Source organism: Lygodium microphyllum, chromosome 18 (genome assembly GCF_053477565.2).
Source record: "Lygodium microphyllum isolate KBCC chromosome 18, Lygodium_microphyllum_v1.1.10, whole genome shotgun sequence".
NCBI lineage: Eukaryota > Viridiplantae > Streptophyta > Polypodiopsida > Schizaeales > Lygodiaceae > Lygodium > Lygodium microphyllum.
In genome coordinates, this window is record NC_141152.1 from 126,315,794 (window position 1) to 126,334,326 (window position 18,533).

Here is an 18,533-nt window from a genome sequence, read left to right on the forward strand (position 1 = left end):
TTTAGGTCATATAGTATCATCTGATGGAATTAAAGTTGACCCTAAGAAAATAGAAGCAATATTGAATTGGTCTATACCTAAAAATGTGCATGAGTTACGATCATTCCTAGGTCTTGCTAGTTTCTATAGGAAGTTTGTGCATAATTTTTCATTACTTGCTTTACCATTGACCAAACTTTTGAAGAAAGATATTGTATATCATTGGTCCGATAATCAACAGAAATCCTTTGACTTATTGAAACATGCATTAACCCATGCTCCTGTACTACAGTTGCCTGATTTTAATAGACCATTCTTTTTAGTAGTGACTAATGCTAGCGGATTAGGAATAGGAGCCGTACTTATACAGGACAATCATCCCATAACCTATTCTAGTTGTAAACTGAAACCCTCCGAACTGAAATATTCCACATATGATAAAGAATTATTAGATGTGGTACAAGCCTTAAGACAGTGGAAACACTACTTAATGGGCTCTGAATTTATGATTAAGACCGATCAACAAAGTATTAGACATTTACTTAGCCAACCTCAAATATCTGACCGACATATCAAATGGGCAGCCTTTATTTAGAGTTTTTATCCCATCATTCAATATCAACCCAGTAAAGAAAATGTAGTGGCCGATGCATTAAGTAGAAGACCTACCATTCATAATACTTTTGTTATATCATTTGATTCTTTGATTGCTATGAAAGATACTTATCATCAGGACATTACTTTTCATGCTGATTGGAATAAATTAGTTCAAAATAACTTGATTCCTATTGATTCACTATCTTATAATGATGGATTCATGTTTTATGAAAAGAGATTATGTGTTACAGTTTCATTCAGATCTTTTGTTTTGAATGAGATTCATTGTCCTCCATATCAAGGTCATAGAGCTATCATATCTACTTTACGTACATTAACAGAAGATTTTTATTGGCCGCATATGGACACTGATGTATCTAACTTTGTTTCTGAATGTTTGATTTGTCAAAGAGTTAAGAGACATCATGGTAAGCAGTATGGATTACTTATGCCTTTGTCTATTCCGTCAAGACCATGGGAACTAATTTCTATGGATTTTATTACTGGTTTACCTAATACTAAATCTAACCATGATATGATTTGGACAGTAGTAGATAGATTTAGTAAACAAGCATATTTCATTCCATATAAGAAAACTTTAACAGCATCATAGGCAGCACAATTGTTTTTAAAACTATTTTCACTAACCATGGATTACCAAAAGTTATTATTTCTGATCGTGATTCTCGATTTTGTAACAACTTTTGGATTACTTTGTTTGCTAACCTTGGCACAAAAATTGATTTCTCATCTGCATTTCATCCTGAAACTAATGGACAAACGGAAGCTACAAACAGTACTATACTAGATCTTTTACGTGCTTACACTATTTCTAAACCACGGACATGGGACATACATTTGCATTTATTACAGTTTGCATATAACAATACACCACACACATCTACAAAGAAAGCACCGTTTGAAGTGATTTATGGTTATAGATTATCTACACCTATTGCATCTTTGTCAAATAGAATTCAGAGTGCTGATGATATTGCTAGTATGCACAATACTATTTTTGATGAGGTTAAACACATGATTGCCAAAGCCCAGTAATCATATACCAAACAAGACAATAAAAAAAGACAATCAATGAATTTCAAAGTTGATGACTATGTTTAGCTGAGAATAGAAAAACGTAGACTATAAAGTGTAGATCGACACCCAGTTGTGAAACTAGCCCCTAGATTCTATGGACCATTTAGGATCATTCATAAAATTAATGACAATGCATTCAAGTTAGAATTACCACCTCACTGGAAAATTCACAACACATTTCACATTAGTTTATTAAGACCATTTAGAGGCCAATTACCTGTACACCCTCTTTATGAAAACCCACCTTTGTTAGAGGAAGAGACTGAAATACTTGAACCTGAAGCTATCATAGATACTGACTTTATGACCATTAGAACTGGCCGAAGATATTCTAGATATCTAGTCAAGTTTAAGAACCATCCTGTAGAAGAAGCCCAATGGATGCACGCTAGAGACTTAAATGCTTTCCCCACTCTGTTAGCTCCACATTGAGCTAATAGCAATTGAGGTCAATTGCTATCCCACCCCGGGGGTATGATGCCAGGAGGCATATTTCACGGTGGATTCCGTGCCATGGTGGATTCTGTGAGGTTTTACGGTGGATTCCGTAAACTTTGATGTCCGGGGCTCATACACAAAGTGGATTCTTTGTGCGAGAAGTTGATAGGGACGCCTATCCTTTTCGGGCGTGCCATTAATTTAGTGTGTACATGGGTGATTCCATAGTGGGTGATTCCGCAAAATGCATATTAAATTAATAAACGTTTATGAGTTTAGAGTGCGTACTCGTAATAAATTAAGGTTAGGATTGATTTCTAACCAGTAGATTTATTTATGTAGCTGAAGACTGCTAGGTACTCACTTTTGTCGGTTTAATTGTATTATTTTACTAACGATTGTGAATGCTTCAGTTGATGTGTAGGGATAGGAACAGTGGCGGAGGAAAGCATTGGCGGATAGCGAGTATTCGATTTATATTTTGATGGGTGCATACCTTAGGCATGGTGCCTATATTTTGTCACACCTATTTATTGAGGCGCTAGATATTTATTTATTATTTTGTATGCGTATGGGCGCACGATTATGTTATTTGTACTTGGACATTGTATTGGGCATGCCAGACTCTGGGCACCACCTGTTAGCTTTATTCCTATTTTGTGCTAAAGCAAACTCAAAAGCTAAAAGCTTGCTATTTTGTAATTTGGGCTATTATTTGACCTTGAAGATGATTAATACATAAAATACATGCTTTGTGAAGCACTCACACAAGGCATGGGGGGAGATTGCACCCAATTGGTCTTTTGTTCATGTCGTGCATGCTTTTTACCTTGAATTTTGTGCAAAAAGTAGAGTACTATTGTTCTTGGGGACCTTCCGGCATTCACTACGCGAGCGTACATCATCCGATCTGCGCACCAAACCCAATGCTATTAATGCACTTTTGATGTAAGGAAAAAAAATGTAAGTGAGAAGTAGATTGGGAGTAGAACTTAAAATAACTAGAGAGAATCAAGGTATTTGTAATGTCTAGAAATTAGTACTCCTACAATGACTATTTGATTTGTGGACACATAATATTGTGCTATTTAGACATTTTAGTAGCTAAATAAATATAGATGACATACTCAATGAGCGGAGAAATCCAAAGAGGTAATAGTTGAAATCAATAATAATACATAGAAGTGAATGTTAGATGTGCACAAGAAAGCATTTTCAAATACATGATTGAACTTCCATTTAAAGTTGTGGCCTTAACGAAGGCAATTTTGCTCCTCTATACACCTAGAAAATGTAAACAATGTTAGTGGTTTACGTGCTATTTTTAACACATTATTATATGTGTAATTATTTAAAGCACCACCTACTGATTTTTTACATTACATTAGGAAAAAAATGAGCTCACAAAGGGACCCTGAAAGATAATATAGTTTAAGATGTGGGCCTTTGGGATTGTCTAATAGGAAGGCTAGATGTTGACATCCGTGAAGGGTGAATCTTCTCTCTCCAAATCTTGGGTTTTTTATTAAACAAATGGGTAATGGGGGGTTTCAAAGAAGGGAGAATGAATATCCATAGGCATTTCGATATCGATGTTTGTGTCCGTTTACACAAGTGTTAACATCTCTTAATGCCATGTTGATTTTGTATGGCATATTAGTGATTATTAGAGAGACTTAAAATGCTTATTGTATAGGGGTTAATGCATACTTCTTTACATCTAATGCCTAGGTTATAATGCATGAGAGAAGAACAAGCATTCTCTCGATAGAAGTCGGTAACAAAAAAGATAAAGAAGAGAACTAGATCACTAATACGTACTATTGCTCGTCTTGGGTACATATGCATTCAAGTATGAAGGGAGCTTTCAGGGTGAAAGCATCTACAATTGCAGATGTATCAAAGCACTAGAAGGGTAAAAATTTAGATCTGAATAGACAAAGGAATGTTGATTCTCACCTTGTAACAGAGGCATTGGTACAACATGTATTCATGCAAAAAGAAATACATATTATGTCCAACCACTGTGCCCTTTGAACGAAACATTGTAAACAATAAGTATTTTTAAATCATTGAGAACGAGAAATTTCATGGTATCTATGTAACTACTTGTCTCATATTTACAAAAGTATACTCTTCGAATTGCTATGAGTAGCAAAATTTCAAGAGTTTCATAGGTTTTTTAAAGTATTTCCACCTCAAAATTGGTAGATTGCTCTTTGAGGGGCATACAAACTCCAAGTACATATTGCCCAAGGGGGGTCAAGATTATTGAACCCTTGAGTCTATGCACATACAGAATCTCAATAGCATAGAATGGCCATTGTGTAGTAGTGACATTTTGCACATGTGTAGGACAAAAATTTTAGCAAACATATTGAACTCTAGGAAGCCAAGCAGTGGCTCAAAAAATGTACATTTAGGATAGTTCATACCAATTGAAATTTTCGCACATATATTCAAGGAATGTAAGGGTTTGAGAATACCAAAACCACGTACATCATAAAAAGTGCATTGGAGGACTATGTAACAAGGATTCTAGTAAAATCTTCGACATAAAAAATGACTCACAATCCTAACACAATGGAGTGTTGAATAACAACAAGGGACATGGTTTTCGGGTAAAAATTTTCTCTCTTAGTTGACTATTATCTTACTTTGGGATGGATCAACTAACTTTCCTTTCCAATTATAAATACTTTGTCACACGACAAACTTTATACCTAGTATTCAAGTATCCTAGATGGAGCATGTTCAAGGGTGAATGGTTGTATCTTGATCAAGACAAGCGTTAAAGTGCAACTATGGATGTTACTGTCATTTGTGAGGGCCGGGAGCCCCAAGTATTGCAAATGGAGAATGATTGGTCCTTGAGTATAATGAGCTAGGAAATTACAATGTCAATATAGAATCCACCTAATAGCTTCTATCTTAAACTAAATAGTACGAAAATTTGAAGCAGAGCTGAGAATACTGTTATAAGTGGAAAGTGTATGGCTCCACATATTTTAGAAATTGTAGAGTCTACCTAGAAATCCCAACACCATATCACAACAATTGTAAATTTTCTTATTTTGTTTGGCCAATAGAATATTATCACTTGCAAACTTGCAATATCTAAAAATTATGATATTTATGAAAAATCATACACTTACTATACACTTTTCACATCCATGTGAACTTTATAAAGACATTAAGTAAAGCCATAAATAAATATCATATGTGAATAGCCCTTGATGGTTTAAAACTTACGGTTTTTAAGATAGAAAAAGTTTAGTTCTTGTTTCATTGTTTCATTTCACACTTTCTCTTTTCATCTCTTTACATCCACCACACCCCTCATACTTGCTACGATGGATGTTCGTGCACACTTTGACAAGTAGATCCACGAGATTGTCTTTGCCAACCAAGGTGATGAGATATTTCAGGTTTTCTCTAAGAACTTCAACCTTGAAAGTATGCTCTCATCACTAGATTTCCCCCTTCAGATTTTGGAAGACTTTGTGAGCACCATTGCTACCTGCACATACTCCATCCATGGATTCGACATGACTTGGGTGCCTCTAGAACAACTCATGGTATTTCAAGTAGGGAAGAATCACAAAAAAGTGGTGAATAGGTGTCTGGACCACGTGGATCCTTTGCACAGAGTATGTACTCTTCCCATGGCAGTGTACCAGGTACACCACCTTTTGATCTCATGAAGTGTGATTGCACATTGGCAATCTACCTCCTTACAAGTTGTTGCTATCAAGTACACAAGAGAAGAGCTGATTGAAGAGCTCATAAATGTTGAAGAGGAACATCGGTTGGTGATAGATCAAGGGGTGGATCTCATGGTATCGTCTTCTTTAGAATAGCCACAAGTCGAAATACTCAACCTTGCCTCCTTGACGCCCAATATTGAAGTAGATGGCATGCAATACTTGCTTCTATCTGATGTGTTGCAATACTTAGAAATGAAGAAAGAAGAGTTGTTTTTTGTCCTAGTTAGGGATTCAATGGAAGATGTGATGATTGATTATGATTACATGGATGTGCATCCAACGATGGTAGAGATTGGAAGATATGATGGCACAAGCTTAGATACATCGAATGCCATTATAGTAGTATGGAAGCAGATTACCTCAAGGAGAAGCTCGGCATGCGGATCAATGGAAGGATTCAGCTCTAAAGGAGTACATTGGCAATCTTGTTGCAAAGTTAGGAGTCTTTCATAAGAAATGCTCACCACGAGGGTAGGGAACAATCATGAAAATTTGAGCTTTAACCAAGTTTGGACATTTTTGAACGATATCTGTGACATCTAGCTTGGAGAAGGTGGTGATAATCAAGCGGTCAAAGCTTCTTTACTTACTTGACCAAACATGTTGTGGAGCAATGTGTGTGCTTACTACATTAGGTGTCCTTGCTAAAGTGTTAGATCCTCTTCTCTTGGAGAAAGAGCTAAAGGAGAGTGTGCCATTTTTGAAGAAAAGAAGGAACTTCTATTTTCATTGGAAGCAAACCCTTGCTCTCTGCTAATGAAAAAGCCATAAGAGTTTTTGTTGGCTATTGGCTTTTTGCATCACTATAAACCATATTGCATGTATTTTTTAAATGAATAAAATATATTTTACATTTTTTCTATTAATAAATAATTATTTAATATATGTGTGGTTCATATAAGTGTGATAATAATGTGTGGTACGTGAATGACGCATTTATATATGTTAACATAATTCAATTTAGTAATGTCAATGTGTAGTACTGCACTTGCGATTGTACATATGCAATAATATAACTTGTATGTGTATGTATTACTAGTTTCGATGCCTACCTATTTAAGAAAAAATTTATGCGTTTCAAGTAATAAAACAAAATAACTTTACTCAATTAATTGAATTCCATACACATTGCATGATATATATATATATATGTATATATATATATATATATATATATATCAATGTGGTATATAAAATATTTTGGTCTTCCAAGATGCTATGGTGCTATAACACTCATTACAAAATCTTGCATCATTAAATTCATATCCTATGGAGGAGTCCCCTTGTGGTGTCCAAGCCAAATGATAAAGTTCATGTCTTTATCTCTGATTGTGACGCACTTTGCATGGATGGCCGCTAGCTGTGTATAATCGAACAAGTCGATGAGAAACCCCTCTGCAACCGTTTGTAGGGCCTTTATAGTTGCACCAGTCCACTTTCTTGCCAGTGGGCCATTGCACACTCGCACCCAAAATCTTTCCAACCCTTTCAACTCCAAGTCTTGCATAACTTCCCGAACAACCTTATGAACAAATCTTTTTGAGATGAGAAACTTATATGTGCGAATGAATTCTCCTTATCTCTTAAAGGGCAATAGTGCCTGGTTTCCATCTTCTCTTTTTCTATGGTGATTCTTGTGCTCTATGGGGAGCACCTTACTCTGTTGTACCAGAGGAGGCTCCACCTTATGCTTTAGGTGTTGGGTCTTAGTATGAGACCTTTCCTTGATCGAAATGGTAAAATGCTTGCTTGGTGCATGCCATGCATGCTCAAGGAGGGCAAGGGCAAGATGGAGAAGAGACTATGGTTGGGAATGTGAGAATGGAGGAAGCAAAGAAAGAAAGATGTGAAAATGAGAAAAAAAATAAACGTTTAACCCATTTAGACCCCAAAACCAAGTTAATGTAGCTTCACATGCACTGTCCATCCTATGATTGCAAATCCATAACCTTTTATTGGAATGTGAGAAAGTTCATACGTACACTTGTTAGCTGGCTAAGAGCCCAAATTATTATTTTTAACTGATTTTTTTTTTATGGCTCTTGGCTACCTAACAAGTGCACGTGTGAAGTTTCATCATATTTTGATAATGTTTGGTATTTTAAAAATTATCTCACACCAAAATTATGGATGGATTAGTAATCGAGAAATCAACGTCGCAACTACTAGCCGTAGAAGCTTTGCACCACATAGACTATATAGAGGCATCATGAGTAAAGTCTGTGATAAGAAATAGCAAATTTTTGCATGTTTTTCCTATTGAAATTATCAGTGCTAGCAAAAACTCTAAGTAAGCATTGAAAATATACCAAAGATGCATAGTCAAAGTTGAGAGTGAAGGACAATAGTAAAAATTTAATTTATATTTTAAGGGCGTATACAACAATTTTGCACTAGGATATAGTCATATGTCCAATGCACGAGGAGAGCACTATGCCAAGAAAAATAACATTACAAGCTATGTTCATTTCATTGAAACAAATGCATCCTTCACTGCTTGAAGAATTTTTACAAGTTGGAAGTCCTTGGGAGTTACAGTGATGCACTTCGCATGTATTGCACAACATTGAGCATTAGTTATCAAGTCAACCAAAAAGGCCTCTGCAACACACCGTAAAGCATGAAGACATTCATTTGTGAAGTGATCAGCTATCTTAACCTTGTGCCAAATCCCACCTTCTCCTTTTTGTGCGGTAGTGCTTTTGCACAATCTCATGAACAAGTCTTGAGAAGCTCACCTTTGGAATGATGAGATCAAAAGAGCATTGATACCTCCTGATTTCTCTCAAGGACACTCTACCTAGGTTCCACTTGTGTTTCTTGAGGGGATGCTAAGGAGGAACCTTGTGAGGATGGCGTGAGGAAGCTAGGTTAGGTTGAGAAGGGGGTGCATCTGGGCTTATAGATTCTCCAAGGGGCTAAACACAATATGGGGTTCTAAGAGAAAGATTATTTGCAACTACCCTAGGCCTAGTCATCTTTCATGCACAACAGATGTGAGAACTCAATGAATAAGATAGAAAGGGAAACCCTCTTTTATATAACCCTAAACTATAAGGCTCATTTACATAGATGCACACTCTCTTTTTTTCTCTTAAACAATGACTTGCGTTTACAGTAAACACATTGTTCATCTTACTATATTAGCTCTCCTCGAACCCATTTCCCACCTTCTCAAAGCCTTGTTTTTAGCCACTTGGCATGGTTTTCTTTGGCACTTGAGGCTTCATAATGCACTCTTTTAGTGACATGACTTGACTGCATCATATCTACAACCGATTCATCAATCATTACTTTCATTTATTCTCTTTTGCAAGGGTTTAGCTTCATTCGCTACTACTATAATCCTATACCACCAAGATAGCAATCGGATCATTGGATTGCTACCATTCACCCCTCCAGTATGAATGATTTTTCTTTGGTATGCACCAGGCACTATCCAATGTGAATTTTCCATCCCTTGTATGGACCAAACTCCGATGCTTCCCTTTTCTGCAAAGTATGACCCATGTGCCTTAAGGATATGCTACAAAGACACATATCAAACATGAGTAAAACCATGCTCAATATTTTATACAATTCATACAATTTTAAAATATTAACTTAGTACGCATCATGTAATGTGTGATAGGGCTTTTTCTCCACACTTCCACAATGTTTTTGTAGAACCTATGCACAATGTCGATAAATTCTTACTTATCTTCATTGTTAAATTCCATCTTGTAAAGTAAGGGAGCCAATTTGTTAAGACTAATCCAAACCTTAGCTTTAGCCAACCTTGTTTCCTCTCTATTACTTCGATCATGAACTAAAAACTACAACTTTTTTCACCCATCATAGTCTTGCGACCTACAAACCATGACATTTCCTTCCTCATTGATGGGTGATGAGAGAAACTTCTTAGTCTTTGCTCCTCCAAAGCAAGGATTTTTTAGCAAGTTACTTGATTTTCTTGATCTCTTCTCATATTTTTCAATTTTCACTTGATACTTGTGTAGCCTAATTTTTTATAGCACTTGCTTCACATTCCTACACGTTGCAATGGCTTCTTTTTTTTGTTGCATCTTATAAGCAAAGCAAATGTATTCATATACAAGTTTCTCCATGATTCTAACAAAACCATACAATGAACAAATGTGAATATGATTAAATGGAATGTTGAAGATGGGCTTCCAAGTGGAATCTTCACTATTGTGTATCGGAGCAGCACTTGTCACCTTTTTCCATTTTTTCTTTCTATCTTTTTCTTCCATCCTCTCTGTCTAGCAATATAGGCATGGATTCTTTGTATTTGTACCATTGGAAATTCCACACATGCATTTTCAAGTTTTCAAGTCTCTTATACAATGCCATTCAACCAAGTATTGACCATACCCTTCAACCGAGAGCATCTCACCATGTTCCTGATGATGGATAATGTTTGGGATGCTTTGTGCATAAAAAACGGTTACATTACCTCAAATGTTTCCTTACGAACTTCAAATGCAGCGAGCCACCACACATGGTACTCGGATTGAACACTAAAGTACCTTGGGTTGTTCTTTTCGAAATGTAAGGCTCTATTCATCAAAGTTACACTAACTCTTTCAAGCTTTACCTCTTTAATGATCTCACTTTCATCCAATTCTATAACAAACTGTAATTTACCATGACATTCCTCAACATACATATTGGAGTACATTACCATTGTGAACTGCACCTTGTACAAATCTAAATAGTAATTGTTGAGTTTCGTGAACTTCACCTCATATGCATTTTTTGTCACAATCTTTAGTGTTTCCATGCATTGAATATGCATTAAATCTCATATCAACTCAAATACCTTTGTATTAAGTTATCACCGAGTCTCTATTCACTTTGAAGGTTGAGGAAGAGGCACGATTCTATTTCTCTTCAGCACATGACCAAAGCTAGCCTTCACACCTTTGAATATCTTTCAGTAAGTCACTGTGCTAATACTAGCCCTATCATAAATGGATTGTGTATCCATAGCTAACAACTCATTTGATACATCTTTTAATGTGCACTCAATCACCTTTTCCTTCATAGCCTTAAACTTAATATTGCTCAAAGCATTTTCCAATGTACTTGCCTTCAGCAATCTACTAATACATAATCCAACCTCACCCTCACCTAGGTTCTCATTTTGAGATACCTTGCATACTCTGATACGTCATCTAGTGTAACCAAGTAACCTATTGAGCTGCCTAGTGTAACCAAGTAACCTATTTTCACCCTCGCACACATACTTCAGCAAATTTGTGATTCCTAAGAAAGTTAGAGGTCTATTGTTTAAGGGTTCAATTGGATAGATTTGCCCATCAACCCACAAGTCTATATGTTTCAATCCCATTTTCATATAACTTTGTAGAACCTGAGGGTTGATACTAGTATGTTGGGTTCTTTTGAATAATGGGGCATATTTAATCTCTACCTCAATATGGAGCTTATTCTTTCTTGTATTCATTTCACTTATTAAAGAAAAGGAGATTTGGTTGTCACATGAGGTAGAGTGAAGATGCATGGAGAGGCACACAAAGGTGCTAAGGGAAAGGAGGGTGTAAGTAATTCACTCTGTTAATAAAGGTTGTATAAACACAGAGAAGAAGTCACAATAGAGCCATGAGATAGTATAGATAGGGGGCAAAATAGCTCAAAGAGTAGGAATATCCAAGACTTTAGAAACTTGCACTTACACGCTTAGCATTTATGAATGTCTAGTTTCTAGAAAAAAAATTTCTCTCTTTTTGCATGCACTATTGAATGAAGATCGTCTAGAATCCAAAATCCTTCTTCTCTCAACGTATCTCATAGATAATTTCCTTGTTTTGCAAAGAAGAGGTCGTTCAGACCATCTTTTATCATAACCATTTGCAATATGATAAAGATTCAAGTAACAAACATGTAACTCATTGACTATGGTGTAACCCTTTAATCTTGACTTATATCATTAAAGTAACTCTTTTTGAGAAAGTTAATATCTCCACTTGTCTCTTTTCAAGATTTTCTTACCTTGTTGAACCTTTTTAAAATTTGCACAAATAATGATGAAGCATGTCCATATGACATTGGCATTACAAGTAACATTTTCACGAAGTCCTTATTAATCACACATCATCTAATTGAACAAAGTGGTTGAGACTTTGGTTTGTTCCATACTATCTTGCAAATCTCGAAAATGTGCATTGTCGTACAACTCATGGATGTGCATTGTCGTACAACTCATGGATGAGGCTTCTTTGGATTGCTAAACCTGATTTGGGTTGCTAAGATTTGTAGGATACTAGTCGGACCAAGATTTTACGAGAATGAGAGATGGATCGAGGCTCGTGTACACTTTCGCCCAAAGCAGATTTAACTGGGTATTGGTTTCCGGAATCGTCCAAGGATTCGTTTGTTGTAGCTAGTGATCAAATGAGTAAAAGGTAAAGTGTATAGTTTGTGATGTTGAGTGGGTGCAATATCTTTGGAGCTGTCAATTTGTAGTGGGCGGAACCATGATGGTTTTTGAAAGCACAGTACGCGAAATCAGATATGAGATTGACCATTCACCCATCGAATTGCTGCAGGTATAGCCTATGGCATCGAGCTCGTACGAGTGAATTTGTTTGTTCGTTTTCGTAGCGCATCCTTCAGTGATAATATGGTGCGATTCCAGCTTGTTCTCGTAAACGAAAAGAAGAGCGGATGCGACATCGTTGCTGCCGCGTGTGGGGCAGCGGGGCCTAGTTGCTGCGAAAGACATCGGTGTGCGGACGCGTCGATTGGAGTCCGGCACTCTTGTCTGATTCTGACTCGCAAGCCTAAAATTTGAAGGTTGCAACACCCTTCAAAGGGGGTTTTGCACTTCTAGAGAAGGGTGATACATATATTACCCTTCAAAAGAAAGCTAAGAATTTTAGAAAAATAGTTATATGCCCTTCCAAACTCTTTAAAAAGAAAAGGAGAGGTCCTTTAAGACCTTCTAAATGAAAAGTAAGTTGGGTAGCCCTTCAAATTTGAGGGCTGATTCTGAAGTCGGATACGGGTCAGGGCCCAGCCTCCAGGGCCGGACTCATTGTTTCACTTGCACGATCAGGTAACGACTCTTCGGCTTCCATCAGCAGATCCGCACGCGAGAGAGAGAGAGATCTTCTCTGAGAAAGGAGATTTGTCTGCGCTCGGCGCGCGCGGTCCTAAACATTGTTAAAAACAATTTGTTTCGTTCATGGAGAGTCACCGACTCCTCGACTTCCATTGCAGGAATAATAATACACACGTGACATCATCATTCAAGGCCAAGTGCGGGCCATGAGAGAGCCGGCGGCAGCTGCTGCCTCGCAACAAAGTGGCGCGGACAAACAAACAAGCGCCTCGATTGAGGTGAAAGGGTGAGAAAGCTGATCGTCTGGACTCTGCAGTCATGTGAAATATGGTAATTCACAAGTCATGGGCGCAGCGGCTGCATGATCTGACCGGGTATAAATACGGATCCGCGCTCCTACATTGCGGCAACTCAGAGAGCTCGGAGGTACAAAGACATAGAACAGCTCAGCAGCAGCTAATACTCAGCTGCAGGGCTTCTGCGTTAACTACCCACTAGCTCGACAGTAATGCGAATATGGCGTCTCCCGCGGTCGCTCCTCAGCAGTTGCATTCAGCCCCTGCAGCAGCTGCCACGTCGTGCATCACTGACACATTCTCGCAGTCCGTCAGCATCCCCGCGGAGTTCATATGGCCGGAGCTGCTGCAGTCGCAATCCGAAGGAGGGGCGCTCACCCTGGAGAAGCAGCCTGTCATGCAGGACATGCCCACCATCGACCTCTCTCTGTTCCGCCGCATGAGGACTAATTCCGCAGATCCCACCTCATTAATGTCGACTGCAATGGATCGATATCATGATCAGCTGGCTGCCTTGCTGCACGCTGCCCGGACGCTGGGGTTCTTCCAGGTGGTCAACCACGGCGTGGACGCGTCCCTGGTCGAGGCCGCCCATGGCCACTCCGAGCGCTTGTTCAGATTGCCCCTGGAGAGGAAGCACAGAGCAAAACGACTCCCCGGCGAGAGCTTTGGTTATAGCAACAGCTTCGCTGGGCGTTTCACTTGCAGGTTGCCCTGGAAGGAGACTTTCTCCGCCCAGCCCACGCCGGTTTCCAGCGTCTCTCACTACTTTCAACAGATCTTGGGTGACGACCACCAAGCTTGCAGGTTTTGCTGTCGCCCTTTTCATCTACTTCATATAAACTATGCCTCTGCGACTGTTTTTGGTGCTTATTACTCTAATTCCCCCACGCGAACTCTCTCATCAGTCTAATTCGTCATCTCTTCTCCTTCATACTAAATTTACTCATTATTAGAGCAGACTCCAGCTTCACATTTTCAGATTGCCCCCTCGGATCAAGCTCTCGAATTTCATCTTCTCCTGTCTTAGTGGCTCACGTTGTTTGTATGCCTATCAGTGGATTCACCTTGAATCAAATGTTTAAACAGGTTTAAGGCTTTACCGATTCATGTCTTCATGGGCCGCTCATTAACGCCACCAACCATGAACAGATCATATCCGGGGCCATGCTTCTAGGAGCGACTTTAATACAATGCCTCAACTACATGAGATTTTAGTTGGCTTATTCGTAGTATTAGAGTTAATTTCGGATGATAACATGGTTAACCAAAATCTTGCTTTTGCGGGTTGCAGCTCGACTTTCGAGAAATATTGAAAAGAAATGGTGAAGCTAGGGCTTGAGATATTGGAGGCCCTTGGACTCGCCTTAGGTCTACAATGCACCTCATTGAGACAATACTTTGAAGACAACAGCTCTATTCTGCGCCTAAACTACTATCCATCTTGTCGCCAACCTTCTCTCACATTGGGGACGGGGCCCCACACAGATCCATCAGCACTTACAATATTGCACCAGGACGAGGTTGTAGGGCTCCAAGTGTGCCATGAAAACACATGATACACTATCCCTCCACAAAAGGATGCATTTGTCATAAACATCGGGGACACATTAATGTTAAGTGCATCTCCTTAAATGTTGGTTTGAATTTTCTCCTTCCAATACGTACTTATCGTGTGCTTACCCCTCCATGGACTTTTTGGTTTAGGCCATCACAAACAAGCATTTCAAGAGTGGTGTACATAGGGCTCTTGTGAATGACTTTGTTGGAAGAAAGTCTATAGTTTTCTTTTTGAATCCACCATTTGAGATGACACTTTCTCCAGTTGAGGAGTTGATAGATGAAGCCAACCCAAGGGCATATGAAGATTTCACATGGGAGAATTTCCTTTACTTCACACAATCTGTTCATAGGCCATGTGTAAACACGATAGATTATTTCCATAATCCGGACTCTAAGCAAGAGTAAGCAAAGCATCACAATACAAGCATCTATCCTATTCAAAGGTGTTTGGTATAAACAATTAGACCTATCAATGCTATCAGTGTATTAGATCTGAAGGCACAACTAGATAGGCATTGCGGCCTAGTGTTTGGATGTAGAACAAAAGCCTTATATTTGAGTTTATATCCTTTTCGTACTGAGTTTGGAAAAGCTTCTAATTGTGCAATGTTTTGAGGTTCTATGGTAATCATGAGTGATTTCATTTTAAAGGCATAAAAGGAATAGTGTAGAATAAGTCAATGTACACCAATTTCCAAAAAATCTCAACTTTATCTAACCATACATGAAATCCATTTGATCCCCATTTGAAAAAAGGCCTTCTTGGTTTAAAGTACAGTAGGAACCATGATAATATTGTTGTACTAGACTCTCGTACTCTAGATAATAGAATAGGTTTTCAACTGAATCAACTCATTAAAAGCTCAAATGCTGCCAAACTATGGGCATATAGCATCTTGGTAACAATTGCCCAAGTCATTGTGTATTTTTTATAATCTATCATCAAATTAACCATGTATATTTTGTGTGCAACATTCGTGAGAACTGTTTGGGTAACACTACAATAGAATGGAAGTAGGGATGTGAATGCTAAACATGAAGAAATTGGTATGTTTAAGTGCCTAGCACATAACCCATTCAAAGTCTCGTGGACCTAAGAGATGTTAGTGAGAAGTGTTTGGGTAACACTACAATAGAATGGAAGTAGGGACGAGAATGCCAAATGTGAAGAAGTGGGTACATTTTAGTGCCTAGCACATAATCCATTTAATATCACATGGATCTAAAAGAACTAAATGCCCTTCTGACCATATAACGAAACCTTTGAAAAAGTGTTATCATACATATTTATTTTAACATGTAGTTACACATATTTCCATGTAAAATATGCCCCCATTGAATTTAGGGATAATATAGATCCCAAGCAAAAAATACCAACATTTGGGCCAAATAGAAATTAAATAAGGTGAGAGAAACAGATCTTCCAAGTGTTGAGAGAAGTTGGAGCTCATATGCAAGGTATGGGAGTTTTTGTAACATGCAAAGAGCCCTATTCTTGAAAGACCCAAGATTCACCTAACTCCTAATACCTTAAGAACCTATAACTTTCATAGACTTGTTTTTCTTATTTAGAGCTTTTTTCTTCAATATAACATATGAAGGTTATGTCGATGAAATCGAAGATGGAAAGTGGTAAGAAATTATCTAACATTCTTTTAAAATGTGAAGACCTACTATGAGAAAAAATTAAAAAAACAAATAAAATAGCTTATATATTAATAATATGACAAAAACCACAATGCTTATAATTAGAGTCATATAAGCTCAGTAAATACTAGAAACAAAAAATCTCAAATACTTGAACACTGTAATTAAGAACCACTAAATACACTAAAAGTAAAACTTTTTTTCTATAGCATTATATCATGTACAAACTATGGCTCTTCAAGAACAATTTCATATTGTATAGACGAATTTTATGTACATGTTTTGAGATTCAGTCTTCATTATTGAAGGTCAGATCCATAAAGCATTCTTAATATACTATCATCATATGAAAGCATTTGAAGATGGGCTAGATGTCTTTCTAATATATTATCCTAGCTACATTGTAGGAGTCTACATATATAATTCATGAAAATCCAAAGATTTAGGCATCTATGGTAGAGTTTGGCTAGATCTTCGATTGCAACAAGATGGTCAATTAGATTATCTAATATTTAAAGTTCAATAATAAAGGGTGATCGCGAGCTTGATAAAAAATGGCTATAGGCCCATTGAATGAACAGTTCATACATTTCTCTATTACAATACAATCTCTAGTCTCTACTCTATGTACTCTCTTCTCTCTTCTCTCACTAGTATAATGATATATCCTCTCTCTCTCTCTCTCTCTCTCTCTCTCTCTCTCTCTCTCTCTCTCTCTCTCTTTGTGTCTCTAGTTCTTCCTCTCCCTCGTTTGTTCTCTCCCCTATCCTCTCTACTCTCTTATCTCTAGAGTCCTAGAAAACACATATATAGCCATGAAAGCTATATAACGTAATGTACAAAACATGTGACGTGTATGTGGTCTAAGTAAGAAGTGTATGAGAACCTTCTAAGGGACAATTTTCCCTTGCGAGTCCTATTGATACCTATGAGCACAACACTTTAGACATGTCTCCATAGTCTCATAGTCTTCTCAAAAGAGTACACAATCATTGACCCATGCATGGATGATGTTGTAGTCCATGCCAAGCTTTTGTAACACTAGTCATGCATCATCATGAGACTCAAGCATCATGTGTCTAGGTGGCAATATCTAATATTTAAGCAACTTGAAAGAAAAAACCCAAGTATTTTTAAAGAGCATAACAACCAGTTTTATAATGGAGTCAAAGACAAAGGAGCATAGTACGTACATGAACAACTCAGTCACACTTGCATCGCTGCATTTGTACTTTGCTTGTACACTTAGGAGTTCAAGTGGTGTCTTGAAGTGAGATACCACTACAAGATATAGACCTTATAGCGACGTTTAAAGCGACGAAAATACAAACAATAAAATTTTTCCCCGTCATTGCAAAAAGCATCGTTATTGACGACGCCATAGAATCGTCGCTAATAGCGACGCATATAGCGACGGTTACAGAGAATTTGCGACGCTGATAGCGACGACAATAGCGACGCGTGCAGTAAATTTCCGACGCAAATAGTGACGGTAACAGAGAAAAAAAAAATTTGTGCCCTGCCACATATAGCACTGTGTGCTATATGAGAGCCATACAAAATAGTTTCTACACTGCTGCATACAAAGCGTTTGCAAACAAAAAGAATGTATACTGAAATCATAAAACTGATAGATGAAATAAATACATGATATCGCATAAAATGCGATTGGTACAATCATAAAACAATATCACTAATACATAGAAAATGTCTACATAGATCGGGCAGCTAAAAACTAAAGGTATGTGAGCTGTAAGGATTCAAGGGCGAGCTACAAATCGTCGTCCCCCGAAAGCTCTTTCCGCTGCAAAGGAGCATCAAACGGATTCTGCAGAAAAAGAAACAACATATCAATCCACCATACAATAATGCATTCAAATATCTCATGGTAACTACGGACAAGAAAGATGAGTTACTTACTGGGCCGCCGCGTCTATACAATCGGTCGATCAATGATCTGAGACCGTGCCTCTCTGCATATCGAGTCTCAAGGCCTTGCGGATCGCGATTTGTAATGGAGTGTTGCAAAGAAAACAAAATGCTAACTATTAGAAACATGATTGT

The 18,533-nt window shown here is 37.8% G+C and overlaps 1 protein-coding gene across 1 annotated transcript; it reads left to right on the forward strand.

Moving 5' to 3' along the window:
* The first annotated feature begins 13,003 nt into the window (after positions 1-13,003).
* Positions 13,004-14,725, forward strand: LOC148021353 (gibberellin 20 oxidase 1-D-like). Its single transcript, XM_087698142.1, has 2 exons — positions 13,004-14,066; positions 14,554-14,725. Exons 1-2 carry the CDS (start codon positions 13,480-13,482, stop codon positions 14,573-14,575), a joined length of 609 nt encoding a protein of 202 aa, XP_087554268.1. The 5' UTR covers positions 13,004-13,479; the 3' UTR covers positions 14,576-14,725.
* Positions 14,726-18,533: the final 3,808 nt, after the last annotated feature.